We start from the raw sequence: 24721 nt of genomic DNA, 5'->3' as shown, positions 1-24721 counted from the left end.
CTTTCTTCTTGCCCCTCCCTCCTCGCTTCTCCAGCTCTCGTCGACGGAAGCCCTCGCATTCCGCGCGCCGGCTCACTGCGCCTGCGCGGCGTCTGGACGCTTCACGTTCCCGGAAGTGGGAGGTGCCCGCTCGAGTTTGTGTGGCCGCCGCCGCGGGAACGCCAGCCCGGTAATTTTTCAACGGAGAAAGGCGAGGCTTTCGGGCTTGGCCGGGTGAGAGTGAGCGAGTGGCGGACTGCAGCAGCTCCCTTCTGACGTGACACGCGACATGGAGGATGAGCAGACCTTCCAGCCCGGCGGCGAGGCCGTGGCTCCCGCGCGGCGCGCGTCTCCCAGGTTGGAGTGCGGGGACGAAGACCAGCGTCCGAATCCTGAGGTGAGAATCCGCCCGCGCGCCCCTGAATTAAGAGGGTTTCCCGCGGGAACCGCAGCCCGTGCGCCCTGGGACCCTAGTCCTGGCGGCCTTCCCTGGCCTCAACTCCGGGAGCCGTTCTCTGGGGGTAGTTGTCATTGAGCCGTTTTTAGTCCCAGGTACCGTCTGGAAGTAAGTCAACAGCCCAGACGAGAAGTATGCGAACTGAGGTTTTAGACGTTCTGAGTGGGAATTCTGCTTTAAACTTTCTGAATTAACTATCGGTTACACGGTTGCTATCGTCATTCGGGGTAGCCCTAGTCTGTTATTGGTAGTTTATGTTTTTAGAAATCTCACCCCAGCTCTAAGTGTATCACTTCTTAAGACCTTAAAGGCCATCTCCCAGCCTTGGCAGAAGGTAACTAACTGTGCCTGTTGGCTGGAACTTCGTCTCTGGTTTTTGGCCCATTTTACTCCTACTTCGTATAAACATAATGTAAGAGTGATGTTGTTAATGATTTTGACAGCTCAGTGGTAGATCCTACAGTGATAAAGTTGTAAAGACGGTCTTAAAATGTCTTTAATCATCTTCTCTGATAGGTATAATTATTGTTGACTAGCTACAGACTGTAAATAATACCAAAACTGGTCGTTTTCTATTAATAATATACAAATGCTGAGTGCCTTGTAGTGTGGGTGCTTGGAGGAGGCGTCCTAACTTTTGCTCTTTCCACCTACAGCCAATTCTCTACATAGCAGCTGGCATAATCTTTAGTAACATGAATCTGACTGGGTTTCTCCCCTCCTGAATCTTCAGTTTGCTGGCCCCAGGACTTGGCTCCTTCCTCCATTGTTAGCTGTGTTTCTTCCCTTTTGCTCTCAATGGCCACCATCCTTGGTGTTATGGTGGGTGGTCTTTCTTGTTAAAGGTCTTTTGTGTGCTTTCTTTACCCTGAGTCTTTGAACAGTTATCTGGTTCACCTTATGATGCTATTTTCAAAGAGGCCTCCATATCTCTTCTCTCTAAAGAACCATTTCTACTCCACCATCCATCTTCAGTTTAAGATACTGTCAATAACAATAACATTGTCATGTGAGTTGGTACAAAAATAATTTTTAAAAGTTTATGTTTAATGAGAGTAGAGTGATTGAATACACTTTATTTAAATGTCTTAAAACTTTGAGCTAAAAAAAAAACAACTTTGAGCTATAGTGCCTTAAGGCCTGAATCTGTGTTCCTGGTTGGTTTTAGTGACTGTCATATTTGTTAAAAACCTGTTGTTGGATGCTTTTAATAAATGATGATACAGTCCTTTTTTTTTCAGGCTTAAGTAAGCAAGTTTGGATTTCAGCTAAGTAAATTTTCATTATCCCTTATATCAACAAAAGTGTTTTATGAATGAATAGGTATTACATTGTTATGTTTTTAATGAAGTAGGTTCAAATTTCATCAGAACTCTTCTTTGGGAAGGATTTTAATCAAGTTTAATTCTGCTTCTAATTTCTTTAATGTGTAGATTCAGAGGCTTTTTTTAAAAAATAGGTAATGTGCAGGGGATTTTGGGGCAATAAAATAATGGAAATGTTTCCAAAACATCTATTTCCTAAATGTTCTTGCCACAGAAACGATTTCTTTTGATCATGGTCGCTTTCATATTGTAAAGATTCTCTCATTTAAGATAATATAACCTATGTAACCATTTACTGGGACATGTGAAAATTGCAAAATGTCACAGTATCATGAAGTTAAATATTCCTTCCTATACTGTGGAGTCTGTCCTTGCTTTCCTCATTATATGGCTGATACTTGATGACATTGGACAGATGGACTCAGACATTGGGGAGGGTGCCATTGTCAATCCGTGTATTACTTGGTAAACTAACGCGTTTTTGTAGATTAATAATACATATAGGGTTTTAAATATTTTCTTTCTGCCTCTTAGTGGATTGTCTTGAATAACTTTCTTTGGAAGTTTGTGTAGACTGAAATTTGTGAGAACTGCACCTTGACCGTGTCCTGAACTTCACTGAAGGAGGAGGACTAGAGTTGGACCCAGGGGAGGAGACAGAACTTTCTTTATTGAAATCATGATTTATAACATATTTAGAAGAGGGCTCTTACTTGTGGGTAATTTTTGTAACTACAGTTCTAGATAAAAATAAAGCATGTGAGTAGGAGAGAGGACTTAGCCAAAGAGAAAATTCACTTAAATTGACTGAGACATCTGTTTTGGTAGGCAAACTGTTGTTCATTGTAGAACCTAAATTTTAACCTGATTGAAGGTGGAGTTTAAAATTCACTGTAAGTATAAAGACAAAGGATGAATTAGGAATCCTGATTATATTCTAATGATAAAGTATCCAAGCATTGTAAGTTTATTATTGAAAGCAAATTATTTTCTTTACCTTTAGTCAAAGATTTGTGAAATAAGGTTTCTAAAACATTTGTTATCAAGTAACTTCAATATAATTATTCTTCATTTTATGGACAGTTCATACATTGGAATTCCTGACCTCTTCCTCAGAGGAGATGGGAGTATTTCTAGCAGTGTCTGCTAAACGTGTGTTACATTAAATGGAGAGCTAAGAGTGAGAAATAGACCCTGAGTCATCAGGATTGGTTCTGACTCAGAAACTGTGGCCTTTCCATGGTTATCCTTCCTTAATGTGTAAAGTTCACATGGGGACAGCATGGTAAATTATAACTAACAAGTTTTGTATAGATTGCTAGTAAACACCAAAGTATTTTTGAAAATTCTGGAACATACCTAATATTTGTGACATTGCGTGTGGAAAATAACTTGTAAATGAATCTTTGGAGCTTAACATTTTAGTGATTTGGGGGTTACCTGTGGTGTGATTAGAGTTGAATTACGTCTTTCTCAACTTGAATTTTAATTTAAGAAAGGAAGAACAGTTTATAATGTAGTAACTATAGTTCTCCTAAATAACCTATATATATATATGTAACTTTTGGAAATTGTGTGTTTTGAAACAATGTGTTTTCATCTTTGCTTTGGGTAATAACAAGTATTGGATTAGATTTCTGGCCATTTTATTTTTATATTGGCCAGTTTCTGTTAACTTTGTGAAACAAAGTTACGCTAAAAATTCTGAGGAAGACACTCATTTATACGTGTTAAATGTTGTGAAACTTTATTTAAAAATTGGTTCATTTGTAAATTTTAGAATATTGTTTGTGAAAAGGTCTGACCTTCAGTCTGTGATGGTAATATATTGATAGCCATGGTAGGTGTGGGTTTTTTCATTATGGTGATGCCAGTGGTATAGAATCTGCCTGCCAGTGCAGGAGTTGTGGATTCAATCCTTGGGTCAAGAAGATCCCCTGGAGAAGGGAATGGTAACCCATTCCAGTATTCTTGCCTGGAACATTCCATGGACAGAGGAGCCTGATAGGCTACAGTTCATGGGGTTGCGAAGTGTCAGATATCACTGAGCAACTAAGCACATGGTGGGTATGGCATTGGGAAGCTGATATACTTGATTTCATTTAATCCTTATAACGATGTCTCCCACATACTGTTTATCATTACCAATACCAAATACCGTTTGAGATAGTTATTATTATATCTTATTTTATAGATAATGAAACTGAAGATCAGAGGCTAATAAGTAATTACCCAGGGTTATGCAGCTAGTAAATAATCAGCTGGGGGGGCTCTGTCCTGAGGTTGTTCTGACTCCCAACGCCAGGGCTCTTTTTACTTAGCTTCTTTTCCTGTAAGAAACCTCATGACTCAAAAGAGAGCAGGGTAAATTGTTCTGGAAACACATCTTTCTTCTTTCTATGCCCTTTTATTGAACATACAGCACAAAGAGGCCTTAATCTTTAAGATGCTTATACTAACTGTAAACTCTATATATACCCACACTTTATTTTTTTGTAGAAAAAGCAGCGGTGTAGACTTGATGGCCAAGAAACAGAAGCATCTAAGTTGATTACCTCCAGTGCAAGTGATTTCAGTGACCCAGTTTACAAAGAGATTGCAATTACGAATGGCTGCATTAACAGGATGAGTAAGGAAGAGCTCAGAGCCAAACTTTCAGAATTCAAGCTTGAAACCAGGTAACTAAAAATAACTTTCAGATTGCAAAAGTAGTACACGTTCATCCTAGAAAAGCTTGAAAACACTGACAAAAATCATCTGTAATGATTAATATCAGCTGATTAGTTATCAGATTTTTCATGGATAAGATTCCTTTTCAGTGGTAATTTCAAAAGGAAAACAAAAGATTAGAAAACATTTTTTCTAACAGTCACTAATTGGTGATGTGACCAAAATGCCTTCCTTGTCACTTCCCATTAGTTACAGTTTTAGATCCTCTTATTTTTACTACCATTTTGTATTTGTAAGCCCCTCTAGGACTCACCCAAGTAACAGTGAAGGACTTTAGATTTTTTGAAGAAACACATACTATTTGACAAACCAGTGTGACTGCCCACCATAGTTATCTGTTTAGAACAACCTTGTCCCACCTTCTGTTTGTGGAACATATATTTTAAAAATAATTGTAGAGACTTCCCTGGTGGTTCAGTGGTTAAGACTCCAAGCTTCCACTGCAGGATCAATTTCTGGTTGGGGAACTTTGATCCTGCATACCCTGCAGCATGGCCAAAAAAAAAAAACTAATATTGAATCTCCTAAATCATATTTTACCCATGGTAAATTAGAAATCTAATTCCAGTTAGGAATCTATTGACTATGGCAGTGTTCTTCTGGACATGGTTTATTTTAGGATGTCTCCTAAATTAGTTTTCCTAGTTAAATAGCTAAGGGGCATTCAGCTTTATATACTAGGCTCATAGTACTTTTAAATTCACATGGATTTTTTTTTTTTTTTTTTTTAGGTATCTAACTTACAAAAGCCAAAGCAAGGAAAGAGCATAATAAATTTAATTTGCCTGAATTTTTATTCTGTGGAATTTGTTTGGTCAGTAGAATAATTCAGTATTAATTTCAGTGTTTGTATCCTGTATGTCATCTTATTATATAAGGCAACAGGACTAGGTAGGTGGTGTATGCCAGCAAAGCTTCTGGTGTGAAAGACCAATATATAGTTTATATACTGTACAACAAAAATGAAAAATTACATGGGAAGGAAAATATTGATGCCGTATTAGATATTCTGTTTTAATTAGTTGATTGCTGACTTAGCTCTGATTCCTGCTTTCGTTACCTTCATTTTGGCTAACATTTGCTAAATTAGGCTGTGGCTATCAGTGTTCAACCCAGTGCCAGCAAGTAGGAGTCCACATTCTTGCCTGTAAAATTCACCTAAGAGTTCTTTTTATTCTTATTTTCATTAGAGGTGTAAAGGATGTACTAAAGAAGAGACTGAAAAACTATTATAAGAAGCAGAAGCTGATGTTGAAAGAGAGCAATTGTGCTGACAGTTACTACGATTACATTTGTATTATTGACTTTGAAGCCACTTGTGAAGAGGGAAACCCACCTGAGTTCATACATGAAATAATTGAATTTCCTGTTGTGTTACTGAATACTCATACCTTAGAAATAGTAAGTGAATTGTTATATTTTAATTTTTGTTTTAGCAGCAGCTGTTCTGAGGTTGACTAGTAAGGTGGAGGATTCCATTTGCTGTTTTAGTTAGAATTCTAAAGAGGGGGTGTTTGTTCTTGCTTCATTCTTAATAGATGGGCTATAATAATTTCAGAGTCTGCTGCTCTCCTTTTCCAGTAGCTTAAAAAAAACACAAAACTGATGCCTGGCCCTTGTCCCAAAGATTAGTTACTCTGTGGTGGAGCCCCTAGCATCAGCTTTTTTTTTTTTCTTTAAAGCTCAGTTGGTATGTAGTCAAGGTTGAGAACCACTGCAGTAGACTACTGTATACTCTGATCTATAAAAGTGCTAAGGTACAGAAACCTTTCAACTTAAAACTAGTTAGCTTTCTGATGAAAAGTTTATGGGCGACACAACTCTTGTAACCTTGGCTTTTAAGCCATGTAACATACATGCATTGTTAGCTCAGGAGTTCAACAGGATCCCTCCAAATAAATGCTATTTGCCTTGTAAAATCTGACCAAGGATTGTAACAGCTCATCTATACAGAGGTACCACTTTTATGGTATCCTCAGTTGCCACACACTGGGAATAAATATAAAAAGGCTTTGTGCATTAAAATACACAGCATTTTTTCCTTTGTGCCGTTTGAAGCCTCTTTAGTTATAGTCTTAATCAGCCCATTTAAATAATTCCTTGTCCAAAGCGGATTAAAGGTCAGTAAATTAAAAGAAGGCTTCCCTGGTAGCTCTGCTGGTAAAGAATCCACCTGCAATGCAGGAGACCCTGGTTTGATTCCTGGGTTGGGAAGATCCACTGGAGAAGGGAGAGTCTACCCACTCTGGTATTCTTGGGCTTCCCTAGTGGTTTAGGTGGTAAAGAATCTGCCTGCAGTGCGGGAGACCTGGGTTCAATCCCTAGGTTGGGAAGATCCCCTGGAAAAGAGAACGGCTACCTACTCCAGTATTCTGATATAATTAGAAGAAAAAATGACAGCTATGAAAAATCGTCTTGCATAATTCACTAGGTCTTACTTTCTCAGTGAGGGATGAGGCTCTTGCCACTCTCCTGCCACATTTAGACATGAATGATTCATTGCTTTCTACTGTGTTGTTCCCATCACATTGTTGTTATTGTTCACTCGCTCAGTCGTTGTCCAACTCTGAGACCCCATGGGCTGCAGCACATCAGGCTCCCTGTCCTTCACTATCTCCCGGAGTTTGCTCAAATTCATGTCCATTGAATCAGTGATGGCATCCAACCATCTCATTCTCTGTCGCCCCCTTCTCCTCCCGCCTTCAGTCTTACCCAGCATCAAGGTCTTTTCCAATGAGGTTATTCTTTGCATCAGGTGGCCAAAGTATTGGAGTTTCATCTTCAGCATCACTTCTTCCAATGAATATTCAGGATTGATTTCCTTTAGAATTGAGTGGTTTGATCTCCTAGCAGTCCAGGGGACTCTCAGGAGTCTTGTCTAGCACCACAATTCAAAAGCATAGATTCTTCAGTGCTCTGCCTTCTTTATGCCCAACTCTCACATCTGTACATGACTACTGGAAAAGCCATAGCTTTGACTGTAAGGACCTTTGTTGGCAAAGTGATGTCTCTGCTTTTCAATATGCTGTCTAGGTTTGTCATAGCTTTTCTTCTAAGGAGCAAGTGTCTTTTAATTTCATGGCTGCAATCCCATCATATACAAACTGATTTTTGTTTGTTTGTTTGTTTGTTTATTTTTTTTTTTCATGTCTTACTTTATTTTTTTTTTTTTTTTATTTTATAAATTTATTTATTTTAGTTGGGGGCTAATTACTTTACAATATTGTAATAGTTTTTGCCATACATTGACATGAATCAGCCATGGGTTAACATGTGTTCCCCTTCCTGGACCCCCCACCCACCTCCCTCCCCATCCCATCCCTCTGGGTCATCCCATTGCCCCGGCCCTGAGCCCTTGTCTCATGCATCGAACATGGAATGGTGTTCTGTTTCACATACGATAATATACATGTTTCAATGCTATTCTCCCAGAACGTCCCACCCTCACCTTCTCTCTCAGAGTCCATAAAATTGTTCCATGCATCTGTGTCTCTTATTCTGTCTCGCATATAGGGTTATCGTTACCATCTTTCAAATTCCATATATATATGCATTAGTATACTGTATTGTTGTTTTTCTTTCTGGCTTACTTCACTCTGTATAATGGGCTCCAGTTTCATCCATCTCAGTAGAACCGATTCAAATGTATTTTTTTTTAATGGCTGAGTAATATTCCATTGTGTATATGTACCACAGCTTCCTTATCCATTCGTCTGCTGATGGACATCTAGGTTGCTTCCATGTCCTGGCTATTGTAAACAGTGCTGCGATGAACATTGGGGTACACGCGTCTCTTTCAATTCTGGTTTCCTCGGTGTATATGCCCAGCAGTGGGATTGCTGGGTCATATGGCAGTTCTATTCCCAGTTTTTTAAGGAATCTCCACACTGTTCTCCATAGTGGCTGTACTAGTTTGCATTCCCACCAACAGTGTAAGAGGGTTCCCTTTTCTCCACACCCTCTCCAGCATTTATTGCTTGTAGACTTTTGGATAGCAGCCATTCTGACTGGTGTGAAATGATACCTCATTGTGGTTTTGATTTGCATTTCTCTAATAATGAGTGATGTTGAGCATCTTTTCATGTGTTTGTTAGCCATCTGTATGTCTTCTTTGGAGAAATGTCTGTTTAGTTCTTTGGCCCATTTTTTGATTGGGTCATTTATTTTTCGGGAATTCAGCTGCAGAAGTTGCTTGTATATTTTTGAGATTAATTGTTTGTCTGTTGCTTCATTTGCTATTATTTTCTCCCATTCTGAAGGCTGTCTTTTCACCTTGTTTATAGTTTCCTTTGTTGTGCAAAAGCTTTTAATTTTAATTAGGTCCCATTTGTTTATTTTTGCTTTTATTTCCAATATTCTGGGAGGTGGGACATGGAGGATCCTGCTGTGATTTATGTCAGAGAGTGTTTTGCCTATGTTTTCCTCTAGGAGTTTTATAGTTTCTGGTCTTACGTTTAGATCTTTAATCCATTTTGAGTTTATTTTTGTGTACGGTGTTAGGAAGTGTTCTAGTTTCATTCTTTTACAAGTGGTTGACCAGTTTTCCCAGCACCACTTGTTAAAGAGATTGTCTTTTCTCCATTGTATATTCTTGCCTCCTTTGTCGAAGATAAGGTGTCCATATGTGCGTGGGTTTATCTCTGGGCTTTCTATTTTGTTCCATTGATCTATATTTCTATCTTTGTGCCAGTACCATACTGTCTTGATGACTGTGGCTTTGTAGTAGAGCCTGAAGTCAGGCAGGTTGATTCCTCCAGTTCCATTCTTCTTCCTCAAGATTGCTTTGGCTATTCGAGGTTTCTTATATTTCCATACAAATTGTGAGATGATTTGTTCTAGTTCTGTGAAAAAAACCATTGGTAGCTTGATAGGGATTGCATTGAATCTATAGATTGCTTTGGGTAGTATACTCATTTTCACTATATTAATTCTTCCAATCCATGAACACGGTATATTTCTCCATCTGTTTGTGTCCTCTTTGATTTCTTTCATCAGTGTTTTATAGTTTTCTATATATAAGTCTTTTGTTTCTTTAGGTAGATATATTCCTAAGTATTTTATTCTTTTTGTTGCAATGGTGAATGGTATTGTTTCCTTCATTTCTCTTTCTGTTTTCTCATTATTGGAGTATAGGAATGCAAGGGATTTCTGTGTGTTAATTTTATATCCTGCAACTTTACTATATTCATTGATCAACTCTAGTAATTTTCTAGTAGAGTCTTTAGGTTTTCTATGTAGAGGATCATGTCATCTGCAAACAGTGAGAGTTTTACTTCTTCTTTTCCTATCTGTATTCGTTTTATTTCTTTTTCAGCTCTGATTGCTGTGGCCAAAACTTCCAAAACTATGTTGAATAGTAGTGGTGAAAGTGGGCATCCTTGCCTTGTTCCTGACTTGAGGGGAAATGCTTTCAATTTTTCACCATTGAGGATAATGTTTGCTGTGGGTTTGTCATATATAGCTTTTATTATGTTGAGATATGTTCCTTCTATTCCTGCTTTCTGGAGGGTTTTAATCATAAATGGATGCTGAATTTTGTCAAAGGCTTTTTCTGCATCTATTGAGATAACCATATGGTTTTTTTCTTTCAATTTGTTAATGTGGTGTATTACATTGATTGATTTGCGGATGTTAAAAAAACCTTGCATTCCTGGGATAAAGCCCACTTGGTCATGATGTATGATCTTTTTAATATGATGTTGGATTCTGTTTGCTAGAATTTTATTAAGGATTTTTGCATCTATGTTCATCAGTGATATTGGCCTGTAGTTTTCCTTTTTTGTGACATCTTTGTCTGGTTTTGGAATTAGGGTGATGGTGGCCTCATAGAATGAGTTTGGAAGTTTACCATCTTCTGCAATTTTCTGGAAGAGTTTGAGTAGGATAGGTGTTAGCTCTTCTCTAAATTTTTGGTAGAATTCCGCTGTGAAGCCGTCTGGTCCTGGGCTTTTGTTTGCTGGAAGATTTCTGATTACAGTTTCGATTTCCGTGCTTGTGATGGGTCTGTTAAGATCTTCTATTTCTTCATGGTTCAGTTTTGGAAAGTTATACTTTTCTAAGAATTTGTCCATTTCTTCCAAGTTGTCCATTTTATTGGCATATAGCTGTTGGTAGTAGTCTCTTATGATCCTTTGTATTTCTGTGGAGTCTGTTGTGATCTCTCCATTTTCATTTCTAATTTTGTTGATCTGATTCTTCTCCCTTTGTTCCTTGATGAGTCTGGCTAATGGCTTGTCAATTTTGTTTATCTTCTCGAAAAACCAGCTTTTAGTTTTGTTGATCTTTGCTATGGTCTCTTTTGTTTCTTTTGCATTTATTTCTGCCCTAATTTTTAAGATTTCTTTCCTTCTACTGACCCTGGTGTTTTTCATTTCTTCCTTCTCTAGTTGCTTTAGGTGTAGAGTTAGTTGATTTATTTGATTTTTTTCTTGTTTCTTGAGGTACGCCTGTATTGCTATGAACCTTCCCCTTAGTATTGCTTTTACAGTGTCCCATAGGTTTTGGGTTTTTGTGTTTTCATTTTCATTCGTTTCTATGCATAATTTGATTTCTTTTTTGATTTCTTCTGTGATTTGTTGGTTATTCAGAAGCGTGTTGTTTAGCCTCCATATGTTGGAATTTTTAATAGTTTTTTTCCTGTAATTGAGATCTAATCTTACTGCATTGTGGTCAGAGAAGATGGCTGGGATGATTTCAATTTTTTTGAATTTACCAAGGCTAGATTTATGGCCCAGGATGTGATCTATCCTGGAGAAAGTTCCATGTGCACTTGAGAAAAAGGTAAAATTGATTGTTTTGGGGTGGAAAGTCCTGTAAATATCAATTAAATCTAATTTGTCTATTGTATCATTTAAAGTTTGTGTTTCCTTGTTAATTTTCTGTTTAGTTGATCTATCCGTATGCGTGAGTGGAGTATTAAAGTCTCCCACTATTATTGTGTTATTGTTAATTTCCCCTTTCATACTTGTTAGTATTTGCCTTATATATTGTGGTGCTCCTATGTTGGGTGCATATATATTTATGATTGTTACGTCTTCTTCTTGAATTGATCCTTTGATCTTTAGTGTCCTTCTTTGTCCCTTTTCACATCCTTTATTTTAAAGTCTATTTTATCTGAAATGAGTATTGCGACTCCTGCTTTCTTTTGGTCTCCGTTTGCATGAAATACGTTTTTTCATCCTTTCACTTTCAGCCTGTGTGTGTCCCTAGTTTTGAGGTGGGTCTCTTGTAGACAGCATATATAGGGGTCTTGTTTTTTGTATCCATTCAGCAAGCCTTTGTCTTTTGGTTGGGGCATTCAACCCATTTACATTTAAGGTAATTATTGATAAGTATGATCCCGTTGCCATTTACTTTGTTGTTTTGAGTTCGTGTTGAAACATCCTTTCTGTGTTTCCTGTTTAGAGAAGATCCTTTAGCATTTGCTGGAGAGCTGGTTTGGTGGTGCTGAATTCCCTCAGCTCTTGCTTGTCTGTAAAGCTTTTGAATTCTCCTTCATATCTGAATGAGATCCTTGCTGGGTACAGTAATCTGGGTTGTAGATTATTCTCTTTCATTACTTTAAGTATGTCCTGCCATTCCCTTCTAGCCTGAAGGGTTTCTATTGAAAGATCAGCTGTTATCCTTATGGGGATCCCCTTGTGTGTTATTTGTTGTTTTTCCCTTGCTGCTTTTAATATTTGTTCTTTGTGTTTGATCTTTGTTAATTTGATTAATATGTGTCTTGGGGTGTTTCGCCTTGGGTTTATCCTGTTTGGAACTCTCTGGGTTTCTTGGACTTCTGTGACTATTTCTTTCCTCAATTTAGGGAAATTTTCAACTATTATCTCCTCGAGTATTTTTTCATGGCCTTTCCTTTTATCTTCTTCTTCTGGGACTCCTATGATTCGAATGTTGGGGCGTTTCATATTGTCCCAGAGGTCCCGGAGGTTTTCCTCATTTCTTTTGATTCTTTTTTCTTTTTTCCTCTCTGCTTCGTTTATTTCCATCATTCTATCTTCTACCTCACTTATCCTATCTTCTGCCTCCGTTATTCTACTGTTGGTTCCCTCCAGAGTGTCTTTTATCTCCTTTATTTCATTATTCATTCTATATTGACTCCTTTTTATTTCTTCTAAGTCCTTGATAAACATTTCTTGCATCTTCTCAATCTTTGTCTCCAGGCTATTTATCTGTAACTCCATTTTGCTGTCAAGATTTTGGATCATTTTTATTATCCTTATTCTAAATTCTTTTTCAGATAGATTCCCTATCTCCTCCTCTTTTGTTTGGCTTTGTGGGCATTTCTCATTTTCCTTTACTTGCTGAGTATTTCTCTGCCTTTTCATCTTGTTTAGATTGCTGTGTTAGGCGTGGCCCTTCTGTATTCTGGTAGTATGAAGTTCCTCTTTGTTGTGGAGGTTCCTCACTGCGGTTGGGGTTGGACAGGTGGCTTGTCAAGGCTTCCTGGTTGGGGGAGCTTGTGTCGGTGTTCTGGTGGGTGGAGCTGGATTTCTGCTCTCTAGAGTGCAATGGAGTGACCAGTATTAATTTTTGAGATGTCTATGGATTTGGTGTGCCTCTGGGCAGCCTGTATATTGATGCTCAGGTCTATGTTCCTGCGTTGCTGGAGAATTTGCGTGGTATGTCTTGCTCTGGAACTTATTGGCTCTTGGGTGGAGCTTGGTTTCAGTGAATTTATGGAGGCTATTGGATGGTCTCTTATTAATTAATGTTTCCCCTGGCTTTCAGTCTTATTCTTGCAGTAGCCTCAAGACTTCTCCTTCCATACAGCCTCAATAATAAAACTTTTAGGTTAATGGTGAAAAGATTCTCCACAGTGAGGGATACCCAGAAAGGTTCACTGAGTTACATGGAGAGATGAGGTGGGGGGGGGTTGAGGTGACCAGGAGGGGAAGAGGGGAATTCAAATGTGGAGAGAGCAATCTAGCCAGTAAGCACTTCCCTCTGTGCTTTCCACAGTTTGGAACCCTCAGAGTGATTCACAGAGATACATAGAGAGGGGGGAGGAAGGTAACAGAGGTGAGCATGAGTAGAAAGGGAGGAATCAAGAGGGGAGAGAGAGATCTGGGCAGTATCCTGTTCCTGAAGTGTTCTCCGGTACCCAGAACACCCTCAGAGATTCACAGAATTGGGTTGAGAAGAGAAGGAGGAGGGTGGGAGATAGAGGTTCCCTGAGGGAGAAGAAAGAGCATCAATAGGGGGAGAGAGTGATCAGGCCAGTGATCACACTCCTGAGTAAAAATGGGTCCTAAAGATTGGGTTCTTAAATGTACAAAGTTGATATCAAATATGTAAAACAAAGATTAAAAATCTAGAGTAGAGGTTAGACTCTTATAAAACTTACAATCTAAAAAAAAAAAAGAAAAAAAGGAAACAGTGTAAAAAGAAAAAAAAACAGTAAAACAGTAAAAAAAGAAACAGTAAAAAAAAGTAAAACAGGAAAAAAAACATTAAAAAAAGAAAACACAAAAGGTATAAGATATATGTATGTAGTTTGCTTCAAAAATAGGGGGTTTTTTTTGCAAGTTAATAGTGGGTTATGAAAATGAAAGTTAAAGGTGTAATAGAGGACTTGAAGAAAAAGGAAAGAAGAGAAAAAAAAATTTCTTTTAATTAAAAAAAAAATTTTTTTTTTAAATTAAAAAAAAAATAATAATAGTAAAAAATATATATATCCCGGACTTTCTCTGGAGCTGTTGTGAGCAGTGTGGGATCTGCTTAGTTTCAGATAGATCCTTATTCCTGCTTATACTTTTCAAGATCTATAGGTCCTTTTCAATGCAGTCGGTATTAACTACAGGGATTTTAATCTGTTTGCCTGTCCCTTCCAAAGCGCTTCCCTCTGTTTATTTGGCTTCTGTTTGGAGATCTCTTCAGTATCTAATTTCCGCCCTGCAACAAAGCGGTGGAGGTGATCTCTTTAGGTTCGCTTGTTCAATCGAGCTGTGGGGAGGAAGGAACACTGCAAATCTGGCGTGTGTGTGGTAAGCTCGCAGTGTCTCGGCCGCACTGGGTTCGCCCCCGCTCACGGCGTGTGTGCTTTCCCCGTCTACCCTGCTCAGGCTTCAGGTTACTCGGCCGGGGAGCGGGCCCTGAGCTGCGTGCACTTCCCAGGTCTAAGCCGCTCAGGTTCAGGCTCCTGGTTACTCCACAAAGGCGCAGACTCGGTTTCGCCCGCGGCTTGTGCCGTTCCCGGTCGGAGCTGCCCAGGCGGCCAGGAGTTTGGCGAGCGCGCTCTCCCCTGTTGGGGCGGTGCGGCTTATCACCTCCCTGGTCCCCGCCTCGGTTTACGGGCGCGCCCGGCTCCGGTGTGCTTTGTGTCGGTTCTGGGGAGCTGGTCTCTGGCTGCGACCCTCCCGGCGGCTGTCGACCCTCCGGGATCTCAGGCAGTCTTTGCTTAGAAACTGGGAGCCTGTTTGCAGTTTGGTAGGGGGTGCCCTCTCTGGAGCCGAGTTTGCCCCTTTCCGGCTCTGGCGGGCCCCGCCTGCCCCGTGTCCGGCGGGGGATGGGGCGGTCCGCACCCGGCTAGCTCTCCTCTGGTATCGCTCAGTCCTTTGTTCTGTGAGCGGGCCGGCAGTGCCTTAGAGTTGGGCTTTTCGCGGGATAGTTCTCTCTCTCTTGCTGTCCCACAGTTTAGGTTACTATCTCACGTTGGCTCCCTCAGATTGCCCTCGGGGCACTCGGGCCCGGTCCTTACCCTAGGCAGTGCCGCCCTCTCCTCTCCGTTCAGCCCTCACTTGCTGGTGGCGGATGATGCGAGCGTCTGGGGTTCTTTGCTGGGAGTTGCTTTAGGCACGTAATCTGTGGATTTTATTTATTTTTTCCTCCCAGTTACGTTGCCCTCCGAGATAAGAAATCCTTCCCCACACCCGCCAGTGAGAGGGTTTCCTGGTGCTTGGAAATTCCTCCTCTTTTACGACTCCCTCCCCGGGACGGGTCTCCGTCCCTAACTCTTTTGTCTCTCTTTTTATCTTTTATAATTTCTCCTACCTCTTTTGAAGATAATGCGCTGTTTTTGTGGAAGCCTGACGTCCTCAGCCAGCCTTCAGAAGTAGTTTTGTGAAGTTTGGTCAGCGTTCAGATGTTATTTCGATAAATTTGTGGAGGAGAGAGTGGTCTCCCCGTCCTATTCCTCCGCCATCTTAGCCCCGCCCCCTGATTATTTTTTACACCATAAAAAACCTTCGCTTGATCCCACTTCCCTGACAACTACCCTGTGTCTTTGTTCCTCTACAGCAGATTTCTTTATACAAGTTGTATACACTTCTGTCTCTGTTTCCTCCCATTCTCTTAAATCCCCACCACTTGTAGATGTAAGTTCTGTATTCCATCCCATCACTCCACTAAAATCACTCCTCAGTGTCATCTTTGACCTTTACCTAAGTCCTGGTAGAACTAACCACTCTCTCCTTGAAACACTTTCTTCAGGGGACTGCCAGTACCCCTCATTGTCCTACATTTTTGCCAGCCTCACTGGGTTCCCTTTCAGAGTTTCCTTTGCTGTTTCATCTTCTTCCAACTTCCTAGTATTGGATGCCATAGGTTCAATCCCAGGTCCTCTTCTCTGTATATACTTTCTCCCGTATTGAACTCGCCTATCATCTAGTTCCATAGCTTTTAGAAATTCCATAGAAACTGGTATCTTCTGAATACATATCTCCAACCTCATCCTCTAGCCAAAATCCAGGCTGTTACTTAACATCTCTACTTGGACATCACAGACATCCTAACATGTCCCAGACTGAATTTACTGTCAACTTATCTTCAACCTTCCCTGGCTTGAGGGCTGGCAACTCGGTCTTTCTGCTTGCTCAGTCCCAAAACCTTGGAGTCATCCTTGACTCCTATTCTTTCGCATCACACATCTAGGCTATCAGCTGTCTTGTTTGTTCTGCCTTCAGAGTGCATCCAGAACCAGCCACTTAACTGCACTGCTATGACTGTAGTTTGAGCCCCATTGATTTCTTGTCTGGGTTTACTGCATTTGTTCACCATTTAACCAGTCTCTGTTTCTGTCTAAGGGCTTCCCTTGATAGCTCAGTTGGTAAAGAATCTGCCTGCAATGCAGGAGACCCTGGTTCAATTCCTGGGTCAGGAAGATCTGCTGCAGAAGGGATAGGCTACCCACTCCAGTATTCTTGGACTTCCCTTGTGTCCTTGTTCCCTGCAGCCAGTTCTCAATTTAGTGACCAGTGAAAGTGAAAGTTGCTCAGTCGTGTCCAACTCTTTGCAACCCCATGGACTATACAGTCCTTGGAATTCTCCAGGCCAGAATACTGGAGTGGGTAGCCTTTCCCTTCTCCAAGGGGTCTTCCCAACCCAAGGATCAAACCCAGGTCTCCTGCATTGCAGGCAGATTCTTTACCAGCTGAGCTATGAAGGAAGCCCCTTTAGTAACCAGAATGCTCCTTATAAAGTATGTCATATAATTTCATTCCTCTGCTCACAACTCTTTTATGTCTCCCCATTTTAACTCAGAATAAAAGTTATATTCCTTTTACAATCTGGCCTCTAGTTACCTCTGATTGCAGCATGTTGACCTGCTTGCTGCTCCTCAGAAATGCCAGGCATGCTCTACCCCTTCACCTCCCAGAGCTTTAGCTCAAATTCCTTTCCTCCAGAGATCTTGCTGCTAATTTCCTTCCTCCCGCCCATCCTTCCCCCCTCCCTTCCTTCCAAGCCTTCCTTAACTCTTGCCTTCTAAATAAAGTCTAACTGGTTCTCTATTCAGTCTGAACACCCCCAGACACCAGTGTTTCTGATCCCTCTTATCTACTCTTATTTTTTAAGAACTTTCATCACCTTTTAACTTACTATGTAATTTATTTAAGTAATTATTCAGTATTTGGTCAATGAATGCATAGTTCTCTGGCATCATTCTGTTACAAATGTTAAATAATACCAGCTTATAATGGTAAGAGATATTGGATCTTTTTTTTTTTTTAAAGATTTTCATTTAAAATTATGAACTAAAATCCTGATACTTTAAAGGGTAGACTTCATTTATCTAAGAAATCCAAGAAGTAGAATTTTTTCTTTTGAAATATGTCTGATAAGTAAAGGACGTCTCTTAACTATAGAAGTTCAGATGTTCTTTGCTGTTCTTTCACTCTTTTACAATTATTGTTAACTATTGATAATTCATCTGCTTAATACACTAGTGTGTAAAAAGAATTTTGTAAGCAGTATTTTTCTTAATTTTTTAATCTTCTGTTATAAGGAATATTCTTTGTTTTTACCTCCATTGCTACCTAGTATTAATAATTGCTGCCAATAAATCTTTAAAAGACTTTGAAATTGTCCTTAATTTGAACAAGTGACTTAGTGTGATCTGGTTTACGGAAGCAGCATTGGGCTAAAGGAAGAAGCACTTAGATCTGAGCCTGATGATAACAGTTCTGTCCTTACTGAGTTCACAGAGTTGTTGTGAGCACAAAATAAGAATGCAAACCTGAAAGCTTCTTCAAGAGGTTAAACATTGCTAAAATAATTAGTGCTATTACTACTTTTTAAACTGCTGCATGTCATATAGTTAAACTTTGATTACTCAGAATTCACTTTAATGAAATCTTAATATAAAAATAAGATCTAATTAGGAGTGAATGAGAGCAGGAATCTGAACTAATTTATTGTAACTGAAAATTGGCATTTCTTCAGCATACTTTCTGTTATTTAAAAAGTTCTTAATATCTTCAACTAGAGGTTTCATTAATAGGCTTTACATTTCCAAAATATTATAAGCAAAATCATCAGCGTTTTGCTCCTCTGGTTAAACTTTGGTTTGAAGACTTCAGATACTTGTTCTATCTTATCTTAAACGTTTGTAAAGTGTGAGACAGTAATTTTTGGGAATAGGGCATTATCCTTAAATTGTTAAAACTGTAGTCTCTGCCTTAACCACCTGTAAGGTTACAACCCGGTGTGGCTGATGTTGTCATATATTGTGTCATGTATCTTAAGTCATAGAAATACTTCAATTTGCTGTCCTTCCCTTGTAGGAAGATACGTTTCAGCAGTATGTGAGACCAGAGATTAACACCCAACTTTCTGACTTCTGCATCAATCTAACTGGAATTACTCAGGTTATCATTCTTTGTTCCTTTTTCTAGAGTTTGAAGGAAGTTTTGAAATTAGGGATTTATTTCATAAAATTATTGTTGTAAACAATTTAATGTGACACTTTCCTTGCTTGGTAAAGATCTTTTGCTTTGTAATATTTAGAAAAGAGGAAAGCACATTTTACACCTGATAAGATTTTTTTTAGCCTTTCCTTTTAAAGTTTTGTAATGATGAATCTAAGCATTTCATTTGTTTGGAGCATTAGTGAAGAAAGAGTTGAGTTACCATGCTGCACTTGGGGATGAAGTTTTAAAATATATCTGTTTACAACCTGATTTTATATATAGCTTAATTTTTTTTAGGTCTCTGACTTTTGGTTGTATTCTAATGTGGCAGGCCCTTTGTCCATTTACTTAGTTGCTTTATTCATTTGTTCAGCAAATATTTGAGGGTGTGCTGTAATTAATATCTGCCGAGCTACAAGGGATACAGAAATAGTCAGGACAGTCTCTCTCCTCAGCTCGCTTAGCAATTGTAGGTTGTGGGGTCTGACACAAAAAAACAGTGGTCACAGTATGATTAGGAAGACTGACAGTCAGTGTTTCCTCAGGGTGTCGTGGGCATCTGTAGAAAGACCTTTCTCTGACAAAGGGAACGGAGGACTGTCCTGGGCAAAACTCAAGTTGGTGAGCTTTGGCAAAGTCACGATGGGTAAACAGATGTAAAAGAATGACTGGGCATTTCAGGTGTGAAGGACAGAACTTTAAGTGGTTTAGGATGGTTCAGGTGTCTTATGGGCTGATGAGAAAATGGTCACAAATAAAGCTGAAGTAATAGAGATGAGCTATATCATGAAGGGTCTTATGTGTCTTTTTTGTCTGGAAAGCCTTGGGGAGTGTTTGGAGGATTTTAAATATGAAAGTGATGTGATGGATGATTTACATCTTAGGAAGATGTATGTAATATGTTTTGGAAAGATGTGAGCATTGAGATACGGAGACACTGTAGAGGGCCAGGGCTTTCAGCTGAGAAGAGATTGCTCTTTTCTCCCCTCTGGAGAATCGAGAAGCCACTAGGTTGAGGCTCGAAAAAAGAGAATGCCTGCAGATGACCTTAAATCTTCATTTGGGGACAATTATATACTTCAGTTGAAAGCAGTTCCTAATATTTGGCTATAAACAATTTTTAATTGTCCTAAAGTTGGAATTTGGGGTGAATCTTAGCCTAAGAAACCATAGAGTTCAAAACATCATAGATAAGACTTTGTCCTGCTCTTTCATGTCCCTCCAATGTTTGTGTATTGAGTATTTTGTAGGACTGCATGTAACTACCGTGATTTTTATGTATTTTACTTTCATATCCTCAGGATCAAGTAGACAAAGCTGATACCTTCCCTCAGGTACTGAAAAAAGTCATTGACTGGATGAAATTGAAGGAATTAGGGACAAAGTATAAATATTCCATATTAACAGATGGGTAAGTATTTAGGAAATTTATCTTAATCTACTTTTTAAGATTAAAGATGTCCTTATTCATCTAACTTTTAGAATGACCACAGAAAATATTATCTCCTGAAGGAGCCCCCACAGCAGACAGTAGTTTTCCTTTCATATCCTTATCCTTAGTTAAATTTTTAAGTCCTAGGGGTCAAAGAGAGGAGCAAAAGAAATAACAGTCTGATCCATGACTAGAAGAAGATTAAATATTGATATGTAAAATCTAAATGATTTTATTATTTTTATCACAACACTTCTTGCTCAAAAAAGTCCAAACTCTTCAGTCTGGCTTTCAAGGCTCTCATCTAATCCCACCCTACCTATGTAGCCTAATCCTCCTGCTGTTTCTGTTTTTCACTCCAGTCACATGAATCACAGGGGTTTATCCTTCCTCTGTGTATCCTTCCTCTGTGCATGCAACCTTCCTCTCTGCTGGAAGCTTCTCTTCCTTCATTACTTACTTCTTTATTACTCAAAGCCCACCTCGTGATTTACTCCAGACATTATAACTCATGTTGATGTTTCTGTTGAAGTCTTACAGCCTCTGCAGTAGGTACCATTCATGTTGGCATCTGACTGAATATTCTGATATCTAAAGTTTATGTGTGTAAGATTTATGTTTGCAAGGAAATTAACAATCCTTTCAGAACAAGAGGTTTTGCAACTTGAGAATCTTCCATATTGCTTACTATAGTGCTGAGCTTGAAACTATGCTTCATAAGCATTAGTCACATGAAAAGTCAAGTATGGAGATGAGTGATTAAAACAGGGATTAAAAATGGAAATTTGTGAAAACGTTGATGAGCCTCTTTAGAAATCTATTACTGATTTTTGGGATAAATGCGTAGTGCCCCTGCTTAATTACACAGGTGTCTCTGTCATAACATGGTGTGTGCAGTTCTATAAAAACCTTGCATTCTGGGACAAATTGTTCAAAATCTATGCAATTTTGTAACCAGAGGACTAACAAAAACAGTAATTGATATACCTCCAGAGATAGTTTGAACAGTCCAGGCGAGCAGCCCAGGGTCTGTGGAAGTCACCTCAGAGGATGTTACAAGTACACAGAAGCCAGAGGATCGTGGGTGCAGGCACTTGTTTTTAATTTTCTTAAAGTACTCCACTTGCCATTACAGCAGCTGAGTTGAGAATTTTTCTTTTTTCTTTCTTATTGAAGAGTATGATTTCAACTGCTTCAATTCTGACTCCCTTGGCTGAGGAAAAACTATGTATGAAGCAGTACAGTTTCCACATGATACAGTCAGAATTCTTGATTTGTGTTGTAGAAGCATGTACGGTGGCAGAACAAATTGTGTTCTAACTACTTGATATCATCTGCATTTCTCTCAAGTATTTTGTTCATTTGTTTGTAGTTTTTGTTTTATTTCAAAGCATACCCTTAAAGACCTTCCTAATGTGATAAACCTGGCATTAAAAGTAAGCGGGGCAGTTCCTTTCGAGTTGTGAAAAAATGCTCAAGAGGATAGAGGGGAAGTTTATTTTTGAGTTATTGTGGAGAAAGAGAAGTTAGTTTTCTGAGCTTGATGTTATGTGTAAATATAAGAAGGATGATGTGTAAATAAAAACAAATAGAATGACTTAAGATCCTCATTTTAAAGAATGGTATAGCATGTATTTAATTCAATTTTCTTTCCTCTTTCGACTTAAGTTCATGGGATATGAGTAAGTTCTTAAACATTCAGTGCCAGCTAAGCAGGCTCAAATATCCACCTTTTGCCAAAAAGTGGATCAATATTCGAAAGTCATATGGAAACTTTTACAAGGTAAGATTACTATATTGATTATACTGCTCTTGATGATAAATTTATTATATTTTACATGTACATAAAGTTGTAATTTACTAGGGACTTTTCACAGAAAAAGATCATATAATTAATTATTATTCAGATTCTAAATAGTTATGTTCATGTGAGTTTAGAAAAATAAGCTATCTTCCTCACTCAACCTGTTACTCAAACAGGGTAAATGTATATGTATTGTTGTTCAGTTGCTAAGTCGGGTCTGACTTTGCGACCCCATGGACTGCAGCACGCTGGGCTTCCCTTTCCTTCATCATCTCCCAAAGTCTGCACAAGATCATGTCCACTGATGATCTTTAGTAACAGAGATTTGAAACTGAAATAATGACTTGCTTCTGGAACAAACAGTTCATACTGATTTTTAATTTTAGCAAAGTTAATATGTGAACTTTGTTAATATGTTAATATGTGTGCAGTGTGAATTTTTTAAAATACTAAATAATATTGTGGGTCTTAAATAGCAGTCTTCCCCCATGGCCCTTACCAGTACTGGTTCCATTTCTCCCAAACACTTGCAGTTTTTTAAGCTGTTTCTTCTCATATTAACCTTCCTTTTTCTAAATTATATATTTATGCTATTTCTTGAGTTTTCAGTCTGAGTTATCTGTTGAGTTCCTGCAGTGGACAGCGAAGATTTAGCTCCATTAAACAGCGACCATTCCTGCCTATCCTTCCCCTCCCTGCATCTTTCTAACTTAGTCACATTAGTTTTATAATCTTTATTCTATGTTTACATTTCTAATGACTGTGGAGAGTGTTCACAACTTTCAGTCAGATTATTCGCTTCTTTTGTTGCATTTTAAGAATTCTTTATACATTCTAAATGTTAATCCCTTTTCATATATGTGATTTGCAAATGTTTTCTTCCATTCTATAGGCTGCCTTTTCCCTCTGGTGATGGTGTCGTTTGATATATAAAAATTATAAATTTTGTCAGTCAATTAAAATAATACATTACAGAAAAATACCATGCAAAACAATTAGTTTGGGTTAAAACAGTAGGGCTTCAACTTATATGTTCAGAACAATGTATTCCCTTTCATAAATGATTTATTAAGTTACAAAGCTGCGAACTTTTTGTTTTATGGACTCCATCTGTTTATATACATTTTTATCGAAAACTCTAAGATCGTTTTTTTAAAAGTCTGAGAATTTTATTTGCTTCATTTGATCTAGGAGTATTTGCCCTTTGTCTAAATTTTTACTGTTTCGCCTATTACTGTTAATTTTCGGCCTCTTATTTTCCACTTCACTGAGACTTACAAAATACTAAAGAATTATACACTGAGCTGTTCATGTTTCAGGTTCCTCGAAGCCAAACTAAGCTGACAATAATGCTTGAAAAACTCGGAATGGATTACGACGGGCGGCCTCACAGTGGTCTTGATGACTCTAAGAACATTGCACGCATAGCAGTTCGAATGCTGCAGGATGGATGTGAACTCCGGGTTAACGAGAAGATGCATGCGGGGCAGCTAATGAGTGTGTCCTCTTCACTACCAATAGAGGGCACTCCAGCGCCACAAATGCCACATTCCAGAAAATAACAGCATTTTTGCCCTTTTGCCTATGGATCATTCACTCTAACTGGAGCTGCTACAAAGAGGTAGCAGATGAATACCTATTAAATTAGTCCTGCGGTGCAAAATTTAAGCACCTTAAACATTTAAAACCTTATTACAGTAATAGGTATATGCATACATAAGTGAACAGATTCCATGGGAGGGCATATTGAATTCTTTGTCACCAGCACTTTTGATATGAGCAGTATTTGTTACACAGTAACAGTTCCTGCTTTGAATTGAATTTTATAATTTAAGGTGTCCAAGATGTGTTCCTTTGGGTTTAAAATGCAGAGGTTTATTGGCGAATGTCATATGTTAATGATGTTAAAATGTGTGATGTATTTCTATATTAACATCATTAGATCAGATCATTTCTTCAAATGCAAAAAAGATCAGAAAGGTGGGCCTTTATCTACTAGCCTTTGGGTTTTAAGAATATCAGAGTCCCTTTGATTTTTGAAGCTTATTTGTGAACATGAGCTGTGAGTGCTGAATTTCATCGAGTACTTAGTATACATATCTGCTTGTGTTTTTTTTTTTTTCTTTAATTTATAACTGGAAGACTCGTGATAGGTTATAAGGTCTGGTTAAAAATTCAGTTACTGATGAGGTCAATGGAAAGTCAAAAGAAAATACAATTTAAAGGAATATAAGGGCTACAGCTTGAAGTTTATAATATATAGATAAATCATTGAGGTCTTGGTCTTGTTTTTTTGGTTCCTCTCCCTCTTGTGACATACCTGCCCTATTTCTTAAATCTAAGAGACTATGCTTTGAATTAGACTTTCAAGGTCACTACTTAATTTTGCATTTGTATTCAACACTGAGTGAGGTTAATAAAGTCGAATAATACTTTCTACCATATCTTATGTTTTTATTGTTAAAAACTGATTTTACATAGTGAGTGACCATCAAATGTTGAATAGTTAATTCTTAACTAATTCTGAAAACAAAAATGTGTTTATGTAGTTGAGAAAGTAAAACTCTCCTTATCTAGAAATACTTATTTTCAGAATTAGATTTCCCACTGTAACTTTTCCTAGAACAATTTCATTAGCATTGCTTCTTTTCATTCACTTCCTAATAGTAATTGTGATGCTACTTTATTTTGATGATTTATACATTATAATCAAATGAATTTTATAGAGGTCTTCCAACTCTGATGCATAGGAGGGAAGTAGGCATTTTTCTTGGTATAAGAATTCTCCGCAGAGTGCTGTAGGTTTTTAACTTAAAAGAATGAATTCCTGCCTCTGAGCAGTCATTATAGAATCAGCATAATAAAGAA

The 24721-nt window shown here is 38.5% G+C and overlaps 1 protein-coding gene across 6 annotated transcripts; it reads left to right on the top strand.

Annotated features, from left to right (window-relative positions):
• Window positions 1-132: 132 nt before the first annotated feature.
• On the top strand, window positions 133-24295 carry ERI1 (exoribonuclease 1). 6 transcript variants are annotated; one of them, XM_081520923.1, is made up of 7 exons: window positions 133-376; window positions 4261-4439; window positions 5682-5892; window positions 18492-18575; window positions 19919-20028; window positions 21718-21832; window positions 23173-24295. In XM_081520923.1, exons 1-7 carry the CDS (start codon window positions 269-271, stop codon window positions 23413-23415), a joined length of 1050 nt encoding a protein of 349 aa, XP_081377049.1. In that variant the 5' UTR covers window positions 133-268; the 3' UTR covers window positions 23416-24295. The 6 variants fall into 6 exon arrangements, with proteins under 6 accessions (XP_081377049.1, XP_081377054.1, XP_081377052.1 ...); XM_081520928.1 differs by having other exon boundaries at window positions 5223-5892; XM_081520926.1 differs by lacking the exon at window positions 133-376 and adding an exon at window positions 401-531.
• Window positions 24296-24721: the final 426 nt, after the last annotated feature.

This window comes from Giraffa tippelskirchi, chromosome 8 (genome assembly GCF_054371585.1).
Source record: "Giraffa tippelskirchi isolate mGirTip1 chromosome 8, T2T-mGirTip1v1.2.pri, whole genome shotgun sequence".
Taxonomy (NCBI): Eukaryota; Metazoa; Chordata; class Mammalia; order Artiodactyla; family Giraffidae; genus Giraffa; species Giraffa tippelskirchi.
This window is presented reverse-complemented; position numbering and strand designations above follow the sequence as displayed.